The sequence below is a fragment of the Lampetra fluviatilis genome, chromosome 12 (genome assembly GCF_964198595.1).
Source record: "Lampetra fluviatilis chromosome 12, kcLamFluv1.1, whole genome shotgun sequence".
In the NCBI taxonomy this organism is placed as follows: Eukaryota; Metazoa; Chordata; class Hyperoartia; order Petromyzontiformes; family Petromyzontidae; genus Lampetra; species Lampetra fluviatilis.
This window is the reverse complement of record NC_136286.1, coordinates 535739-554048: the sequence shown is the minus strand read 5'-3', so window position 1 is coordinate 554048 and position 18310 is coordinate 535739. Positions and strand designations below refer to the sequence as shown.

Sequence of the window (18310 nt, the reverse complement as noted above, 5' to 3'; positions counted from 1 at the left end):
CCCCCTCGGCCCTCCCCCCTCGGCTTCCCCCCCCCCCATCGGCGCCCCCCCCCATCGGCTCCCCCCCCTCGGCTCCCCCCCCTCGTCCCCCCCCCTCGTCCCCCTCCCCATCGGCGCCCCCCCTCGGCTCCCCCCCCCCCATCGGCGCCCCCCCCCCCATCGGCGCCCCCCCCCTCGGCTCCCCCCCCCCCTCGGCTCCCCCCCCTCGCCCCCCCCCCCCTCGGCTCCCCCCCCCTCGGCTCCGCCCCCCCTCGGCTCCCCCCCCCCTCGGCACCCCCCCCCCTCGGCTCCCCCCCCCCTCGGCTCCCCCCCCGGCTCCCCCCTCGGCTCCCCCCCCCCGGCTCCCCCCTCGGCTCCCCCCCCCTCGGCTCCCCCCCCTCGGCCCCCCCCCCTCGGCCCCCCCCCCCTCGGCCCCCCCCTCGGCTCCCCCCCCCCCTCGGCACCCCCCCCCCTCGGCACCCCCCCCCCTCGGCACCCCCCCCCCCTCGGCCCCCCCCCCTCGGCTCCCCCCCCCTCGGCTCCCCCCCCTCGGCCCCCCCCTCGGCTCCCCCCCCCTCGGCTCCCCCCCCCCCCCCTCGGCACCCCCCCCCTCGGCTCCCCCCCCTCGGCTCCCCCCCCTCGGCCCCCCCCCCTCGGCTCCCCCCCCCCCCTCGGCTCCCCCCCCCCCCTCGGCTCCCCCCCCCCCCTCGGCACCCCCCCCCCTCGGCACCCCCCCCCCTCGGCACCCCCCCCTCGGCACCCCCCCCCCTCGGCACCCCCCCCCCCTCGGCACCCCCCCCCCTCGGCACCCCCCCCCCTCGGCACCCCCCCCCCCCTCGGCACCCCCCCCCCCTCGGCACCCCCCCCCCCTCGGCACCCCCCCCCCCCTCGGCACCCCCCCCCTCGGCACCCCCCCCCCGCCTGCACGATTCTCTCCCCCTGCGCGTGCACCTCGCGCTCTCCGCAGCCATTGTGCAGTAATGACAAAATGGCGGAGCGGGGTGGAGGTGGGGGGGGTCCCCGCGCCGCCTCCTCTCCCCTCCTCGTCTCCCCTCCACCCGCTCAGTAGCGCGGATAATGGAGGAGGAGGATGAGCAGGGGGGGGGATGTCGGCCCAGCTGCTCTGTAATCGCCGGGTTCGCGCACAAGGGCGGCCCGTGCCCGCCGTCGTGAGGCTGCTCCGGGGCTTCACTCCGCCCGCGCCGAACATTTCTGAAATTGCTGCTGCCCAGAGGCGGCCGCTGTCTAACAGAAGGGCGGGGGGTAGAGTACAGGCCGTGGTGTCTCTCTCTCCCAGCTTCCCCAACCTACACACACGTGGATCCGTGTGTACACGTGCGTGTAGCGTTTGGGTCCCCGCAGCAGCGTGCAAGGTTTAACATTGCTTCGTGTTTAAGGACACAAGCGGTGTCCCCTCTATAAACGGCAGGGAGCCCCATCAACCCCCAGGTTTTTTTGGCGGAATTGACTCAAAATCGTGAGTGCCACAGCAGCTGTAGAGCAGCTGTTGATTCATGTTGTGACTCACATTTCCCCCCAATGACGCCAATGATTGTTGTGTATCGGAGTTTTGCGTTGAACCAGGACCCATAATCTCAAGAGCCCTAGGGTCCTTGCCTATAAACACCAGGCGGGTCGCCTGCAGCATTTGTTCAAGCAATGTTGACTGCCGATGAGACGTTGGCACAACCGGTCCACAGCTTGTGTTGAACCAATGCTGCAGACAAATGCACCCACGAAGGCCGTGCAGTTGATGGGATGTGTAGTACAGTACTTGTTTATGTAGAGGGATAGATATGGGAAGGAGGCGGAATTTCTGGGTATTTATTTTGGGCCTAAGCCAGCGGATTGTTACTGAGTCTTTCGCAGTCTGCAACCCCTAATTCTGTCTTTGGGCCGGCTCTAGGGTGGGGCTATAGATGTGTCGGTACAATCTTGATTTGAAGCTTTCGTGACTGCAGGAATCCATACTCTTTGGTTCTTTCGGTAAAGTCACGTAGGTAGAAAATTAATAGATCACTGATGACGGTTGCTTGTGTTGCGGTCGAAACGTCGTGATCTATTAATTTTCTATCTGCGTGACTTTACCGAAAGAGTCTTGGTACAATATTTATCAAATGGATTATTGCAGGGGTCATGCATCAGGGTTTAGAGTGATTTGCCCAGGGGGTCTGTCTGGGTGACCTCGTTACGGGATCCCAACTGTGGTGTTGGTGGTGGATTTCGTTTCCTCACAGCACCGGCACACGGAGGCAAAGGTGGCAGGAAACTTTAACAATCTCGCAGTCGTGTGCAAGGGGCTGGCTGTATTCACGGGCAGAGTGGTGCTGTTGTTGCTTTTATTTATGTTGCGAGTGTTTTTGTTATTGCTACTAATGTGGTTTATGCGGCTGATATTACTGTTGCTGCTGGCACCAGTTTCAGCGGGTGTTGGTGGTTTCTCTGGTATGTGCTGTTGTTACTGATCTTGTCGCTGGCGTTATTTATCTCAATTCGGTGTTGTCGGTGTTATTAGTGGAGTGTGAGGCTGATGCTACTGTTGTTTATGTTACCCGCGTCGCACGTTGCCGTGGGCAGGGGAGCACCAGTTGTTGACGCTGGTGTGTAGGGTTGGTGTTCGTGGAGGTGGTGGGGGCGAAGGGGTTTGGGGCGCAGCGGAATTAAACATTAATGGCCTCAGAGCTACTGCTGTTGCCCCGGGGCAATGGAGCCAGCCGAGTGTCAGTGTGACACCTAGGGCCATGAAACCTGTTTATGATCCGCCCTTCTTGCGTTTTCACCCACACTTTCACGTGTTCATTCGTGAAGCATGTTTTTTTTTCTCTTGTTATTGGCATTACACGTGTTGTTTATTTTAGCGCAACACTGGGACGTTTCGTATTTATTTAACCGGCCAACGGGGGAACTTGGGAGATGATGAGGGTTAGGTTCTGGGTGGAGAGGCTTAAACACCTGGGCATTATCGATGCGTATCTCCCCATGAGTCTGTGCTCCCCATGGAGGCAGTGAAGGTGATGGTAGGCGTTAATGTGGTGGGGGTAGATGAGATAAGTGGTAGAGGTGGTGGATGTAATAATGCTGGTGGTAGCAGAGGGAGTCTTGGGGGCAAGAAAACTCACCCCACTCCCAGAACCTGTTCCCCAGGATTCCTCCCCAAGCAGCACCCGGACAACATTGGATTCCTCCACAGTACGGTGTTGCGCTGCACATGACCTCTTCACGACAGACGCAGAAATAACTGTCATTTGCCATCTTGCCACGCTAGCAGCCGGCTCTGTTTAAATAATTAAAATATAGAAATGAAAAATAACAATTTGAACCAAAAAACCTCCTTGTGCCGGCAGTGAAACAAGCGGTGGCAGTGTGGGCCAGGCGGTAGGGCGCGTTCGGACGTGCCGCTGGTTTAAGTCATGACAATCCGTGCATTATGCTCGCGGGCGCCTGGGGCGGGCGGTGCTGCGTGCCTTCACTCGCCGGCGCGGGTTTGGAGCAGGTGTTGTTGCACAGCCCCCCTATGGCCCCACGGTCCCATGACTCCCATTACTACATTGGTCCAGCGGCTTCATGCCATGGCTCCGCGAGACCATTGTCCCCCGATTCATAGGCGCCGTGAACCTAAAGCCATGGCTTCATGGCCCCAAGATTCCATGTATTCATGTATGCAAGGCCCAATAGTGCCATGGCCCTGTAAAGGTGCTCAGAGCCTCCGAGATGGAATTGATGGCTACATTATGGGCCATCCTGTACTCTCCCCAGTCGTCCTGTGCGCCACTTCTCTATTCCCTGCATTTTTTTCTATTTATTGTAATTTCCACGCCTTTTTGGCCAGGTCCTCGGAATATAAACTTCTTGGAAATCGCCGCAGGCAGCTGAGAGAAACGGGCTCAGGTTTGAGTTGGCACTGGCGTTCGGTGTGGTTTCAGGCCACGGTTCTCCCTGGGTCTCAACATAAACCCCTTTGTTTTACAGCCTCTGCCACCCCACTGCCTGCACGTGGTGCGCCATCGCCCCACCATGGTACCAAATGGTGCCCCTCTGCATCCTGGTGGTGTCCCCATTTGTATTGGTCCTTGTGGGCCACAGAGATGTTCGTAGCAGCAGCTTACCCGACACTGGGGTCGGTTGACGCGTCTGGTGCGTCTCGGAGGAATTCGAGGGCTAGCAAGTGCACCGGCGCGTAGCCCCCTGGCGTGTGGATGGATTTGGTCATTTCACAGAGAAGGCCCCCTTGAGTTTCCTATCTTCATCAAGTGACCTGGTTTCCATGACGCAGCTCCTCCTCTTCCCAGTGCCACCGCCGCCTTCCTTCCCTCCCTCCTCCCCCTTGAGCGGAGCCGCTGACGTCAAATAATATCGTTCCGCCCCATCCGCGCGTCTCAACCAATCGCCGCTCGCCTCCTTTAGGCTCCGCCCCGTTCCGCATGCGTTTTCATCTCTGGTGGCCCCACCCCCCTTAACCCGCACCACCGGACTGGGCACACGTGACTCTGCCCCCCGCCCGCCTCCTCACGTGACCACGCCCCCGAGTTCGCCTCGCCCCGCCTCGTAACGCGTCCGGATTGGTTACGGGCAGCGACGTCTGGCCCCGCCCTCCCTCCCCCGCCTGGCCCCGCCCATACCCCGCCTAGCCCCGCCCCTCCCCCCGCCTGGCCCGCCCCTCCCCCCGCCTGCCTTTCCTCCATGCTCTGGGCTGGGTTGGCCTAGGCCGTCGCTGCCGCCGCCGCTCGTCGCCTTTGTCTGCGCCGCTCCGCGTCCCCGACAGCGCCGTGCGCGCACTCGGGATTCGTTTTCTTCGGAGGGAGCCGTGGGCGATGTCTTCTCTTCTTCGCCGCGCGGCGAGGGAGTAGCGCCACGCCGCAAGACAACCTCGAGCGAGCGCCGCAGCCTTCGTAGCCCCGGCCGCCGCCGCCGTCTCCCCCGTCGGAGGGAGGCGCGAGGAGGAGACGCGGGAGATTGATTATTGCGGCAGCGCCGCCGGGCTCGGGCGGCGCGGGGTTCGCGGGGAAGGGAGATAGCGGGAGCGCCGCCACGGGACATGGGCAGCCCGCACATTCCGGGCCGAGGCGCCTTCTCGGCAGGTAGGCGATCTCCGCACCCCCCGGGGCTCCTGCACGACATCGCCGCCGCCTCTCGGCCGCTATCCCCCCCCTCCCCCCATGGCTCCTGCTCTCCCGCGCTCTCTTATCTCGTTCCTCCACGGCTCCCTTGTCCCGTCTCCTTCCCGCCTTCCTGCTGTCTCCCTGCCGTCTCCCACTCCAATCTCGGCTCCTCGCCTCGTTCGCCCGTGCTCCCCTATTCCTTTATTTAGCCACGAAGGCGCGGAGGCACTGATGCGAGTTGCGTTCCGCCCGCGCCGCAAGGCAGCCATGCTCCGACGTGGATTGCGCGTTTATTTAAATTCTCATCCGACACTGCGGCGGCGGCGGCGGCACTGTCGGCACACAGTGACCTGCCTCTTGCGAATCGTGCCACGGCACCGTTAACGGCCGTAGCAGACCAGACGGTGGTGGGGGGTGTTGTTGTGTGTGGGGATGAGGAGGACGAGGGGGGGGGACGTGAACGCGCGGTCGCTATGGGTGCAGGAGGAGCGGGGGACCGGGATGGGGACTCCACGCAGAGCGGGGGTCACCGTGGTTACCGGTCACGACCCCCCCCCGCCTCGCCGCAAAGGGACCGTGGGGAGGTCACGCACACACGAGGAGGTGCTGCTGCTGCTGTGAGATTCTCAAATGTTTCTGCGAGGTGCTGAGATTCATGTTGGGTGCGGAGAGATTCCTCCGTGAGATGCTGAGAGAGATTCATGGCAGGCTACTGAGAGATGTAGTGACATTCCTGTGAAATACTGTCGGATGCTGTGAGATCCCTGAAGGAATATGCGACCCGTGTCTCCTCACCCCTCTTCTGTCGGATATGCACACCAGGGCCGTGTCCCAGACTCCCACACTCGTATGGAGCCGTGTAATTAGTGTAGAGATGCACTGTACTTTAAAATCACCGGTGCTCCTCCTCCGCAGTCTCGTGGCTCCATGGGCAGTGCCGCTAATGTCGCACTTTGTGTTTGCGAAGCTTCGGACTCGTGTTGGTGGACACGCGACCTCTGTGTCGTCAACAAAACGCGAGCTGAGTGTTTTGTTTTTGTGTCGTCCTAAGTGGGTGGAGGCTTTGGCGCCAATAATAGAGGCGAATGCGGTCTGAGGTTCCTCTTGTTCTGTACAGTGCAAGTGTACAGTGGCGTTGTGCCTTTTTGTTGCTGTGAATCTTGATTTACACACTCGTCCTTAAGCGCCCCGTTACACAAGCTTTGGATGTTCGTGATAAATACGTGGGGGGGGGGGGCTTGTGTGACCAGGAGCTGGGCCCCCCCTTATTGGCTATACACCTCTCAGCGTCCTCCCCCATTGACAGTGAACCTCGCATCGGCTTCTCCACCCTTGATCTCTGCCCCCCCCCCCTACTCAGTACCGCCACTCTCATCTCCATTGAAGATCTCGACGTTCTCCAGGCGCGATCTCTAACTCAACATGTTCACGTTGTATTTAAGAGCGCGACATCCCGCTCTTGTGACCGCTGCTCATTATCTCTCCAATCCGTCTTCATTCAAATTATCGTTCTACACCTGCAAGCCCCTCTTCCGCTTACACACCACGTTCACATGGTTCTCCGATCAAAATCCAACTCGTGGTCCCTGCCGTGTGCCGCGTGACACCCTGGGGGTGGCTGCATTCCCACTTGAACCTCGGGTCCTTGTGCCTCGCCGTGCATCGTGGCGCGCCAGTGGAACTGCGTGGCCCAGGGCAAGCTGGGGGGGGGGGAGGTGAAGGGGGATGAGGGGGAGGAACGGGGAAGTGGGGGGCTGTGCAGGAAGCGGTTTTGCTGCCAGCTCTGTAACGGAGCCCCTCTCCAGGGATCGGCTCAGAGCCGCGCTTATTAGAGCGGCGGCGGCGGCGGCTCCATGTTCGCTTTACTCTGGAAGCTCTGCCCCACTTTTCTCCTCCTAGCCTGCTTTGTGCGTCATAAAATGGAGTATTAGCATACTGTCGTGCTGCGTGTGCGAGAATGAACTACTCCGTCAATATTGAGCTCTGCAAAAATAAATCAGCGTCACGTTTTGAGTTTTCTCATACTCTTCAAACTTTACTTCGTATTTATTGTTATCATTAAGCAGCAGGGAGCTAGAGTGAGGCCCACGAAAGGGGAGATGGAATTGAGGCCTACACAAATAGGCTGCAGTTATGTGGGGCATTGGGCAGTCTTTCATCCAGTCGTGAACTGAGATTGGCCGAGACGCACACTCCTCCGTGTGTCAGGGTTATCTCTGTAACAGTCTCCGCGCGTGTCCGTGGCGGGGGGGGGGGGGCCCGCGCGTGTCCGTGACGGGGGGGGGCCCCGCGCGTGTCCGTGACGGGGGGGGGGGGCCCGCGCGTGTCCGTGACGGGGGGGGGGGGGCCCGCGCGTGTCCGTGACGGGGGGGGGGGGCCCGCGCGTGTCCGTGACGGGGGGGGGGGGCCCGCGCGTGTCCGTGACGGGGGGGGGGGGCCCGCGCGTGTCCGTGACGGGGGGGGGGGGGCCCGCGCGTGTCCGTGGCGGGGGGGGGGCCCCGCGCGTGTCCGTGACGGGGGGGGGGGCCCGCGCGTGTCCGTGACGGGGGGGGGGGGCCCGCGCGTGTCCGTGACGGGGGGGGGGGCCCCGCTCGTGTCAGAGAGCACCCTTGTCTTGGAATCCTCGCATGCACTTGTCTCCATCGTGTGGTGGTTGAGGCTCCAGCACTCTATGATTCGTGGGCAGGGGGGGGCGCTAGCACCATTGCCTGTCACAATGCTAATGGACGAGCCCCGAGTCCCTAACTGCAAAATTCCCCCGGCACATGAGTGGGGACGCAGCGGCTGGGGGGAAACCGGTCAGCGTCTCACGATCATATTGTTAAATGGGTTTCTTAGGGGCAGCTGCCGCCTCGTCTGCAGACGAGGGCGGAGGCTGGGATAGCATTGGCAAAAATGAAAGAAAAGAGCATTTTGGGGGTCAGGAAGGGCAGGAGGAACAACACTTGCTCACCTACATCCAGCACACGGAATAGTCTCAGGTAATGCCGAGATATGTACAATTCCCTGGTGTAACAGAGATGAGGTCATTAAGTCATGCGGTAGGTTTTCCCAATAGGTTCTCTCCTCTCCTGCCCCTCCCCACCCACAGCTCCCTTGCACAGCCAGGCCAAGGTGGCTCTTTGTGCAAAACGTATTGATGTAAAAATGAGAGAGACTTCAAGCCTTGTCAAAGCAGCATCTAAGCAGGGCAGGGGAGAGAGCTGCTGTGAAGGCCTGGGGAGTGAGTGGGAGGGAGAGTAGTAGGTGGGGAGAGATGGGATAAGGGTGGAGGAGGGAGGGAAAGAAAAGGGGGGGGGAGTGAGGGTCAGGAGACGGAATGGGGGCGGGATGGGGGAGCTGAGAGAGAACGTCTGTCGGCAGTGGGGTGAGGGAAGTTGTGCTTGGCGTGAGGTGAGCTTCGTTTTACCGCATGGTAATCGGACAAGAAGCGGGAGGAAGGCCGACATGCATAGCTGCCCCTTTGGAGTGGAAGCTGCTGGCACTGCAGCCTACGCTCTGATTCCCGCTCGGTTAATTTGTTACTGTGAGAAACATGCAGGCGCACCGAGCGATACCCGAACGCCTTACGCATTTGGCCACCTCGGCACTCATCGTGCGTGCATGGCATTATGGGTGTCCGAATAGGTGCTTGCACATCTGCTTAGCGGGTTAGGACATGATACATGTGTGGCCAGCGTGTGGGGCTCATGTGTGCAGTAAGTACGGAGTCTGTGGTAGGTACGGCGCTCATGTGTGTGTGGTAGGTACGGGGTGCGCGTGGTGTGTGTGTGATCGGCGTGGGCAGGAAGGGTGGCGGTGGCACCCAGTGCGTAACATGTGCACATCAAACGATTGGCCTGTGTGAACGCTTTTTACTTCCTATTCCCCCATCTCTCCCACCCTCCCGGTGGAATCGAACAGCCCCTCACTCACTCTCTCATCGGCTCCGTATATATCATAGCACGTCTTCGTCTGCAGTCAGTCCCGGATTCTGCTTGTGTGTGTGTGATTTTATTTTGACACTACATAAATAGAATTATTTTTATAGTGTTTTAAGCTGTGGTTATGGAGGGGTGTGCGTATAGGGGCATCGCGGTGTCGAGATGTGTTAACTACCTCGCCTGGTATGCAGGAGGTCGTAGGTTCGATCCTAACCCTGACGATTGTATTTATGGTCGCGTGGATCTTCTCCCGGTTCTCCGGTTTTTCCCTCCACGTTTAGAAACATTTGGCTGCTCGAAATTTCTACGTGATAAGCCACTTCATTTGGCTATTATTTGTGGCCAGGTCGCTTCTGAAAAAGAGCTATATTGCTCATTTGGCCTTACCTGGTAAAATAAAAAATAGGTTTTTTAAAGTGTGTGTGAGAGTGATATGTGTATACGTGTGAGCAAGTGTTTGTGTGTTGATTTGGCCTTGTGCAGTGTGTAAACAGCACTGGAGAGACAAAGGTGGCCAGGCTTGACAGCCCTCCATCCCTTGGAGCACCGTGCCAACTTTAATAGATTGCCAGCTAGCAGCACTTTCCTTGACATCTGATGTAGTCTGTCATGGGGATGTTTGTCTTTGTATGTGTATTTGAGCGTGTGTGTGAATGTGTGTTTGCGCTTGTGTGAGCGCGCTTGTGTGTGCGCACGCGTGTGTGTGCTTGAGTCCCCGTGCGTGTGTGTGGTAATGTTTACTGACCTCCGCCGTTAACCTGAGTGACCTACATCTGCGCGTGTCGCAGGTATCCGGCCTCCGATCATCAACGGCCCGATGCATCCGCGGCCACTGGTGGCGCTGCTCGATGGCCGTGACTGTACGGTGGAGATGCCCATCCTCAAGGACGTGGCCACCGTGGCGTTCTGTGACGCCCAGTCAACGCAGGAGATCCACGAGAAGGTGCGGTGCCCACTAACGAGGCCTGCTAATGTGCCTGCCCCCGGCTGCCTCGTAAGGCCCTTCAAGTGCGCGCGCTCGCGTTTATATCAGCATGTGTCAGTGTGGGAGTCCAATTCTCTGTCGCTTGACACGCTGCTACTATGAGTTCCGTGTTCTTGCTTGCCGTTATCAGCAGTGGTTGCTCTGAGGTCTTGATGTGTGAAAGTGTCAGAGGTATAGGAGTTTGTGAAACTGGGGTGGGAGGGGGGGAGATGGCAGTGATGGATGGTGCGGTGCAAGCGGGCGAGTCCCTCCATTTGTGCTGACCCGACTATGGTCCCTGTGTAGGTGTTGAACGAGGCGGTGGCGGCGCTGATGTATCACACCATCACGCTGACACGCGAGGACCTTGAGAAGTTCAAGGCTCTGCGGATCATTGTGAGGATCGGCAGCGGCTATGACAACGTGGACGTTAAATCGGCCGCAGAGCTCGGTAACAGCAACGCATCCTCGCACAGCGATTCAACAACATGAACAATTAAAATGCATAAAGCGTCTGAAGGGCAATTGCATTTCTAGATGCTTTACAAAAATGAAAAACTAGGATTTGTGTAGAATGGTGGGGTTGTTGAGGTTAAGCAGGGCAACAAGGGAGGAGAGTGAGAGGGGCAGTACCGCTGCGCAATCCAGGACGAAGCAAATGGGGCCCAGCATCTAACACGAGCCCCAGGGACAGCGGATGCATTGTGCGTCCGACGCCACAAACGATGACAGCGCACAGTGCAGTTGCCAAACAACACAACGCACAACAAAGGCAAAGATTCCCCCTGTAACCTTAACAGACTGTTGGGGCAAGTGCTGTTAGCGAGCACCTATGAAAGCCAGAAAGGCACATGAAGGGGTGGGTGGCCAACACCACGCCTGACCGCCTTTGTCTCCCCAGTGGTGATGTTTACATGCCGCACTAGGCACCCATTTGAGGCTGTCTCAACATAGGGGGGGCCCATAACTAGTTCAGATATTTCACCACTGGTGTTGGCTGTGAGTGGGAATCGAACTCGAGTCGCTGGGTTCGTAGCGCAGTACGCTAACCACTACACTACTGCTCCACCAACGCACAACAAACACTGCACAACACATGTGGGATATCACAAAACAAGATACACAGCACATAACACAGCACGCACCACACAACACACATCACACCGCACATCACACAATGCACACAGCATACAACACACAACTCATCACAACACGCACAGCACATAGCACCGTCACACCACATGCATTACAACACGCACAGCACATCACCGAATGCACACGTCGCCTCGCACAGAACACATCACACAACACACACAGCATACAACACACAACTCATCACAACACGCACAGCACATAGCACCGTCACACAACACATGCATCACATCACACACAACACGCACAGCACATCCCTGAATGCACACGTCGCCTCGCACAGAGCACATCACACAACACACAAATCGCGCAGTGCACACCGTTGCAGGATATATCCGATGAAATCTTTCATTTACGAGCTGTGGTCCATGGTGCCTGAGCAGTGTTCCCCAGTCCAGTATTAAGTTTTTGACGGTGACTGCAGCGCTTCCTCATTTATTTACTTTCCCCCTTGCAGCCCTTAGGATGTCACTCACGTCGCAGTGGCCACGCGCGCTTAAACCGCGTGCCCACGGGCCCCTTCCCCTCCCGCACTTTGTTTTTCCATCCACCCAGAGGGAAAGCCAAATCGGAACCCGCACCGCTCGGTCGCGCGCGCTACCTTACCCCCCCTCCTGTTGTCGTTGTCCCCTGCCTGCGGCGTCGGTCTCGTGTCTGTGCACGTTTCTGAGTTTTAAGACCTCGCCGGGATTGTTCTCCCGAGTCAGGAGCTGCTCATGACTTCAAAACAACACTCGCGCGCGACTCAGGGGAGCCCACCGGGCATCGCGCTGCCCTCGGTTAGGGGAGGGGTTTTAAAATGTCTCCATAATGCACACGGGGGGAGAGGTTTTTCAACAGCAGGCGAGTGTCGTGGTTGGTTGAGCGTGTGATTTGGTGGTGGTTTTGGTGAATGTGTGGTGTGTTTGTGCCTGGTGTGCAGTTGGTTATATGATTGGTGTGTGGTTAGTGTTTGGTTGATTGTATGGTTGGTATGTGTTTGGTTGTACGTTTCACCAGTGCTTGATTGTGTGCGTTGTTGTGTGGTTGATTTTTGATTGGTGTGTACTTGGTTGCAATGGACATTTTGTGGTTGAGCAGTTTGTGGTTGGTCATGTTGATTGCGTGGTTGGTTGTGTTGTTGGCTGTCTTTTTTTCATTGTATGGTTGTGATTGTGGTTGTGTGGTTTGTGATGGTGTTTTTGTGATTGGCCGTTTGGTTGTGCAGTTGTGTCGCCTGGTTGTACCATGTGCCATGTTGTCGCGTGGTTGTACCATGTTGTCACGTGGTTGTGTTGCCTGGTTGTGCTGTGTGGTTGCCTGGTTGTTCCGTGTGGTTGCTTGGTTGTTCCGTGTGGTTGCCTGGTTGTGCCGCTTGTTTGTCCCATATGGTTGCGTGATTGTGCCACATGGTTGTACCATGCGGTTGCGTGGCTAAGCCATGTGGTTGTGCCTTGTCGTTGCGTGGTTGCTCCGTACTGTGGGGACTCAGAGGGCACTGCCCGGTGGTAATGAGGCTGTGCCGCCAGATGGCGGAGATTGTGCAGAACCCAGAGCCCATTAGGCAGCTTATGCAGTCGCTCGGCAGTGGGTGGGGGCACGTGAGGGGTGGGGGAGGAGGAGTGGGAGGAGGGCAATAGCTGGCGGCTAGACGAGAGGGAGGGTGGGTGAGTGAAAGTCCATGGCAGCGGATGGGGGCGTAGGGGGGGTTTGAGAGTGTCGGCAGGGAGGCAAGGGCAGGGGGGGTCGTGGGAAGCCTAGTGGTGGGTGTGGGGGTGGGGGATGGACCGAGCTGGGCTGGAGCATCTGGGCTCTTGGCAGCCGATCCACTGGAGGCCCAGGAGGGTTGTGGCGTAAGGGGCTCAGGCCCCCGACCCTGTCACTGTCGACGTGAAAACTCAATTCCGAAGCAGCCACCCGTCGCGCTCTCGGATTTGGATTATATAGCTATACACACGTACTTGTCAATACGTGCCCACACGCAAGCACACACCACACACGTGTCATTACACTCATGCGTGAGCCCTGGCCTAGAGTTAAATGCTCCCACGTGTGACGACTGAGAGCACAGTCTCCGCGTGGAGGGAGAGCGACTTCCTGTGTTTTTGGTCGGCACAACACAAGGATTGCACAACGCACCACTTCACAGCCACTCGTTCAAAGCGGCCATTCAAACCTTGCTCGCAGCTTTCCAAAACGGCGCAGGTTGACCCCCCCCACAGGGCCTCCAGCGGAGCAGTCGGGTCTCCCCGAATTCCCGGGTCCCTGAGACCCCCGGGAGCACCTGCGGCGCGAGGCCGTTGAAGCGCCGCTTATTGATCGCCCTCCCGCGCGTTGTTTCTGCTGCTCTAATTGAGTAATGGCGGCAATCCAGTGGGTCCCGGTGCACGCGCGAGCGCTAACAAGATGTTGGAAATTAATCTCGGCGCACGTGGGGGGGGAGGCAGGGAGCAGTTTTTTTTAACCAAACGGACGCACGTGCAAACACCCGGCCTCCCGCTGCATCTTTTTTTAACTCGTCCACCGCCACGTTGGCGGTGCTGCTGTTGTGCTGGAGATTTTGTTTTTTTTCTCACCGTTGAGATTGTAATCGCTATTTGGTCATGGCTGCTGAGTGTGTTCTTTGGTTCAGGCGGTGGAAACTCGGGATGGAGGCTCAGCTCCCCCCACCCACTCTCCCCCCAACCGCTGCCTTGGAGACATCATTGGTGTTTGTCTCAATGCAAGGCATCAATGGGTGTTGTATGTGTGTATATATAGGGTGTGTGATGTGTGTGATGTGTGGTGAGGTTACGTGAGGTGTGTGTAACGGGTGTGTGGGTGTATGAGGAGTGCGTTTCGGGGACTTGAGTTGTCAGTGGGGTGCGTCATTTTTTATTCGAGATTTGCACATCAGATGCAGTGCACTCAGTGTGTGAGTTGTGAAGTATATATGCGGTGTGTGTGTGGGATTCGTGACGTGCGTAGGGCGTTTGTGGTCTGTATGGAGTTGTAAAGCTTTGTCGGTCTTTTGTGAGATGTCGACGAGGTAAGTCATGAGCCATTGGTATGAGAAGGGGTGGATGGTTCAGGCAGGGTGGAGGAGGAGTGAAGGCTGTTGCAGGCCGTGCCTTGCGGGTAGCAGAGCAAGGGTAGCCATGACCCCGGGGTGACCCCTGTCTGCTCGCTGGTTATAATCGCGTGGTGGGGGAATGGTCTCTAGAGCGGGGTGTGTGGTGCCGCGTGCCAGCGTGCGCCCCGTCTCACCATCGGTCGTCGCACCTCGCCCGCCCGTCCTCTGGCCTCGCCCCCGGAAATCTGGTCCTTCACAAGCACCCCCGTGCGTGTCGGCGTTCGTGCACGTAGCTCACAGTTTACACAACGTGGACACAGATGCAGCCACTCATTCGGTGGCATGTTGGCGACCTTTGACAGTTTGGCCTGTGGGAGGATTCCCATCTAATTTCCCACACGCACCTCCCCTTGGGGTATACCCGTGCAGCACGCGTGCGGGGATTGTGTTGAGTCGGTCTTAATCGCTGCTTGCTAACCACATTTTCCTCAGAAGTCCTGAAGGCTTTACGGAAGGGTTCTGTTCTGTTCCACGTCTAAAGAAAATTAATGCTTTGTTTATTTTTTACCGTATATTAAAATAATAACAAAGGCCCTTTGCCAATCCATTGAGAGATGAAGGCCTCCCCACGCCTTATTGACCATACTTCACGCTAGTCAATGCTGTTTGGTTAAAACAAGACCGGTTCAGACATCCCTCGCCGCTGTTCAGAAGTCATGATCGGGAAATCGAACTAGGCGCACCAAATGTTGATAGTTGATTGTGAAGTGGACCAACGGTGGGGTGAATTTAGTCCGTGACGCCAAGAGCACGGCCACTTTGAGTTTCGCACCTGCTACCCACACCTGCAATATGTTGAGACGTGGCTAAGAGATGCCCACAACATTTTTGGGGCCATGGTCAAGTTAAACATGGGTCAAATCGGGTTTGTCAGTACTGCATACATCGTGGCAACTCTGATGATGGCATTAGCAAGTCCCGGGTATCTGTTATCTAACCAACAGCCGCTGGGAACCGTACACAAGTGGAACACCCCCCCAACTTCCGCAGCGTGGCTGTTTGCCCCTGAACCACAGCAGTAGTGAGATGGACACCACTTTTAAAAATCGCAGCTTCTGCGTGAATGCAGACAGGGGGAACTGGCGGCACAGCGGGGTTGGCAGTCGTCCAGTGCCGTGGGTGTTCACGCGTCGCACGTCCCGTTCTGTTGGGTTCATTAGTCTCCGCTCGCTCTTAACCCCACCGCTGCCTCCTCCACCGCGCGGGACCCTAGCCCGCGGGGCCCGCGAGCCTCTTCACCCCGCCCCGCTTCCCCTCCCCCAGACCCCCCTCCCACAACGACCCCCACTCCCTTCACCCGCAGGGACGATTCCGGACGTGGTTTTTATCGGGGCGGAGCGCGTGTGGTTAATCACCCGCGCCGCCGCCGCCACCGCCGCCACACGCCCCGCCGGGCCACTGGGGTCTCGTTGACGCTCGATGAAGGAGGCGGAGGAGTGCACCACACCCAAGGGGCCAGTGTGTGTCTTGTTTCGCGTGTCAGTGTTTGTGTGTATTGGTCTGCTTTTCTGTGATGTGTTTGGTGGTTTGTGTGGCTAGCGTGTCGCTGTTGTGCGTGTGGTTTTTGCTGCTGCTGTGTTTGACTGGTTCTGTATAACGTGTTGCTGTTGTGGTCTTTTTCTGTACGTTGCGTCATTGTGTTGTTGCTGTGCTGCTGTGGTGGTGTGTACATTGTTATGTTAGGGTGGAGTGGCTTAGTTCTGTGTTGTACTATTGTGGTGTGTGTGACTGGTTTTGTGCGGCATCGTGCTGGGGGGTGGTGCTGTGTATGTGTTACTGTGTGTAACACATGCAGAGCGGTAGAGTAGCGGTTGGCGCACTGCGCTATGAACCTGGCGACCCGTGTGAGTTCGATTCCCACTTACGGCCAACACCAGCGACGATTATCTGAACCAGTCCTGGGCCTCGCCTAGGTCGACTCTGCCTCAAACGAGTACCTGGTGCGGTGTGTAAAGACATCGCCACAGGGGAGATAAAGGCGGTCGTGCGTGGTGCTGGCCACCCACCCCCTCGTGTTCCTTGCCGGTCTTCATAGGTGCTCGCTAACAGCACTTGCCCCCAACATTCTAGGGCTATATGGGGGATCTTTGTCTTTGTGCCGTGGTTGCATATGCCGTGGTGGTGATGTATAACTGCGTGCATGGTGTTGTGTGTGTTATGTCAAGGTATGTATGGATGTTAATGCATGTGTTGTGTGTGTAACTGCGTGTGTGTAACTGCGTGTGTGCCTAACTGCGTGTGTGCCTGTGGGAGACGGTAGTATATGGGTTAGCGCAATGTGCTCCAAGCCCAGTGACCCAGATTCGAATCCAGCTCACGGCCAACACCGGTAACGATACTGTATAACCCGCAGACGCATATACCCCGCAAAAATAGCGTTTTGTGTAAAACAAATTTCAGATAGCCCGCACCTCCATATACCCCGCATGCATTCAAAACTTTAACGTCGTTACCGCAGCTTAATTCATCATATTAATATAAAGTTTACATTTGTAATACATTCCACTATCAATTGTTAAGATTAAAATCATAACGTGCACAAAGAAATCAAACTAACTGGAAACGAGTGAACTTAAAACAGTAAATAAGTAACAAAAATAAATATCCGATAAATAAGTAACACACAACTGGTATATAAGTAAGTAAGCGTACTGTTAGGCTTACCAGCATGCGACCTCATCATATTACAGCTACTGGACCGGTAGTTACCCCTGTACAGTTTTAGCACTGGTAGATTGCGCGCTGCGCAGATAATAGCGGCACTACGGTAACGCCATTGCCTCCTGGCAACAAAGCCATTGGAAGTGTGAAACAAAGCTCATGGTCGCGGCCGAAGGGACTCAGCAATTATGATTCCGCGTCTGGTAAATGCTTGTTAAGGCCCTTCCCATTGTGCAATCTATAGCCTCAGCTGAAACTTTCGCACCCCCCTATAGCCACTGAAAGTATTACGCTAAACAAATTGCGCCCACTTCAAACATTGTCGTTTCATTGTACAAACAATTCGAATCATTTAAAACGTGATAACATGTGCAATTTTAGTGTGAGTGGTTTATTCAGCAGTGCTTTAGTCAAAGGTAAGTGTTGCATAGGGGATAGTCCTCCCATGAAAACATTAAACGAGTTATGACATGTCACACGTGTAAAATATTTTTGGGATAGCCCGCACCTCCATATGCCCCGCAGGGTCTTGTTTTGTTTGTAAAAAGTGGTCTACCCCGCGGGTTATATGCAGGGAAAATACGGTAACTGAACCGGACCTGGGCCACCCCTAGGTCGACTGCTTTAAAAGGAGTACCTAGTGTAGAGTGTAAACATTTACATTAGGGAGACAAAGGTGGCCGGGCGTGTTGCTGGCCACCCACCCCCTCGTGTGCTGTGCTTGTGTAATTGCTTGCATGGTGGTGTGTGTATTTGTGCATGGTGGTGTGTGTAAGTGTGCATGGTGGTGTGTGTAAGTGTGCATGGTGGTGTGTATTTGTGCATGGTGGTGTGTGTAGTTGTGCATGGTGGTGTGTGTAGTTGTGCATGGTGGTGTGTGTAAGTGTGCATGGTGGTGTGTGTATTAGTGCATGGTGGTGTGTGTAATTGTGCATGGTGGTGTGTGTAGTTGTGCATGGTGGTGTGTGTAGTTGTGCATGGTGGTGTGTGTAATTGTGCATGGTGGTGTGTGTAAGTGTGCATGGTGGTGTGTGTAGTTGTGCATGGTGGTGTGTGTAGTTGTGCATGGTGGTGTGTGTAGTTGTGCATGGTGGTGTGTGTAATTGTGCATGGTGGTGTGTGTAGTTGTGCATGGTGGTGTGTGTAGTTGTGCATGGTGGTGTGTGTATTAGTGCATGGTGGAGTGTGTAGTTGTGCATGGTGGAGTGTGTAGTTGTGCATGGTGGTGTGTGTAGTTGTGAATGGTGGTGTGTGTAGTTGTGCATGGTGGTGTGTGTAGTTGTTCATGGTGGTGCGTGTAAGTGTGCATGGTGGTGCGTGTAATTGTGCATGGTGGTGTGTGTAGTTGTGCATGGTGGTGTGTGTAGTTGTGCATGGTGGTGTGTGTAAGTGTGCATGGTGGTGTGTGTAGTTGTGCATGGTGGTGTGTGTAGTTGTGCAT

The 18310-nt window shown here is 56.7% G+C and overlaps 1 protein-coding gene across 5 annotated transcripts in view; it reads left to right on the top strand.

Annotated features, from left to right (window-relative positions):
• LOC144935005 (C-terminal-binding protein 1-like) overlaps positions 1–18310 on the top strand; it is a 48640-nt gene that overhangs the window by 18310 nt on the left and 12020 nt on the right. For 4 of the 5 annotated variants that reach the window (XM_078861289.1, XM_078861293.1, XM_078861291.1 and 1 more), the window contains exons 3-4: positions 9790–9944; positions 10272–10416. In XM_078861289.1, coding sequence (XP_078717415.1) covers positions 9790–9944; positions 10272–10416 — 300 coding nt within the window. Of the gene's footprint in view, positions 1–4645; positions 5058–9789; positions 9945–10271; positions 10417–18310 lie in introns of those variants that run through there. The other variant, XM_078861294.1, reaches the window with a different exon arrangement.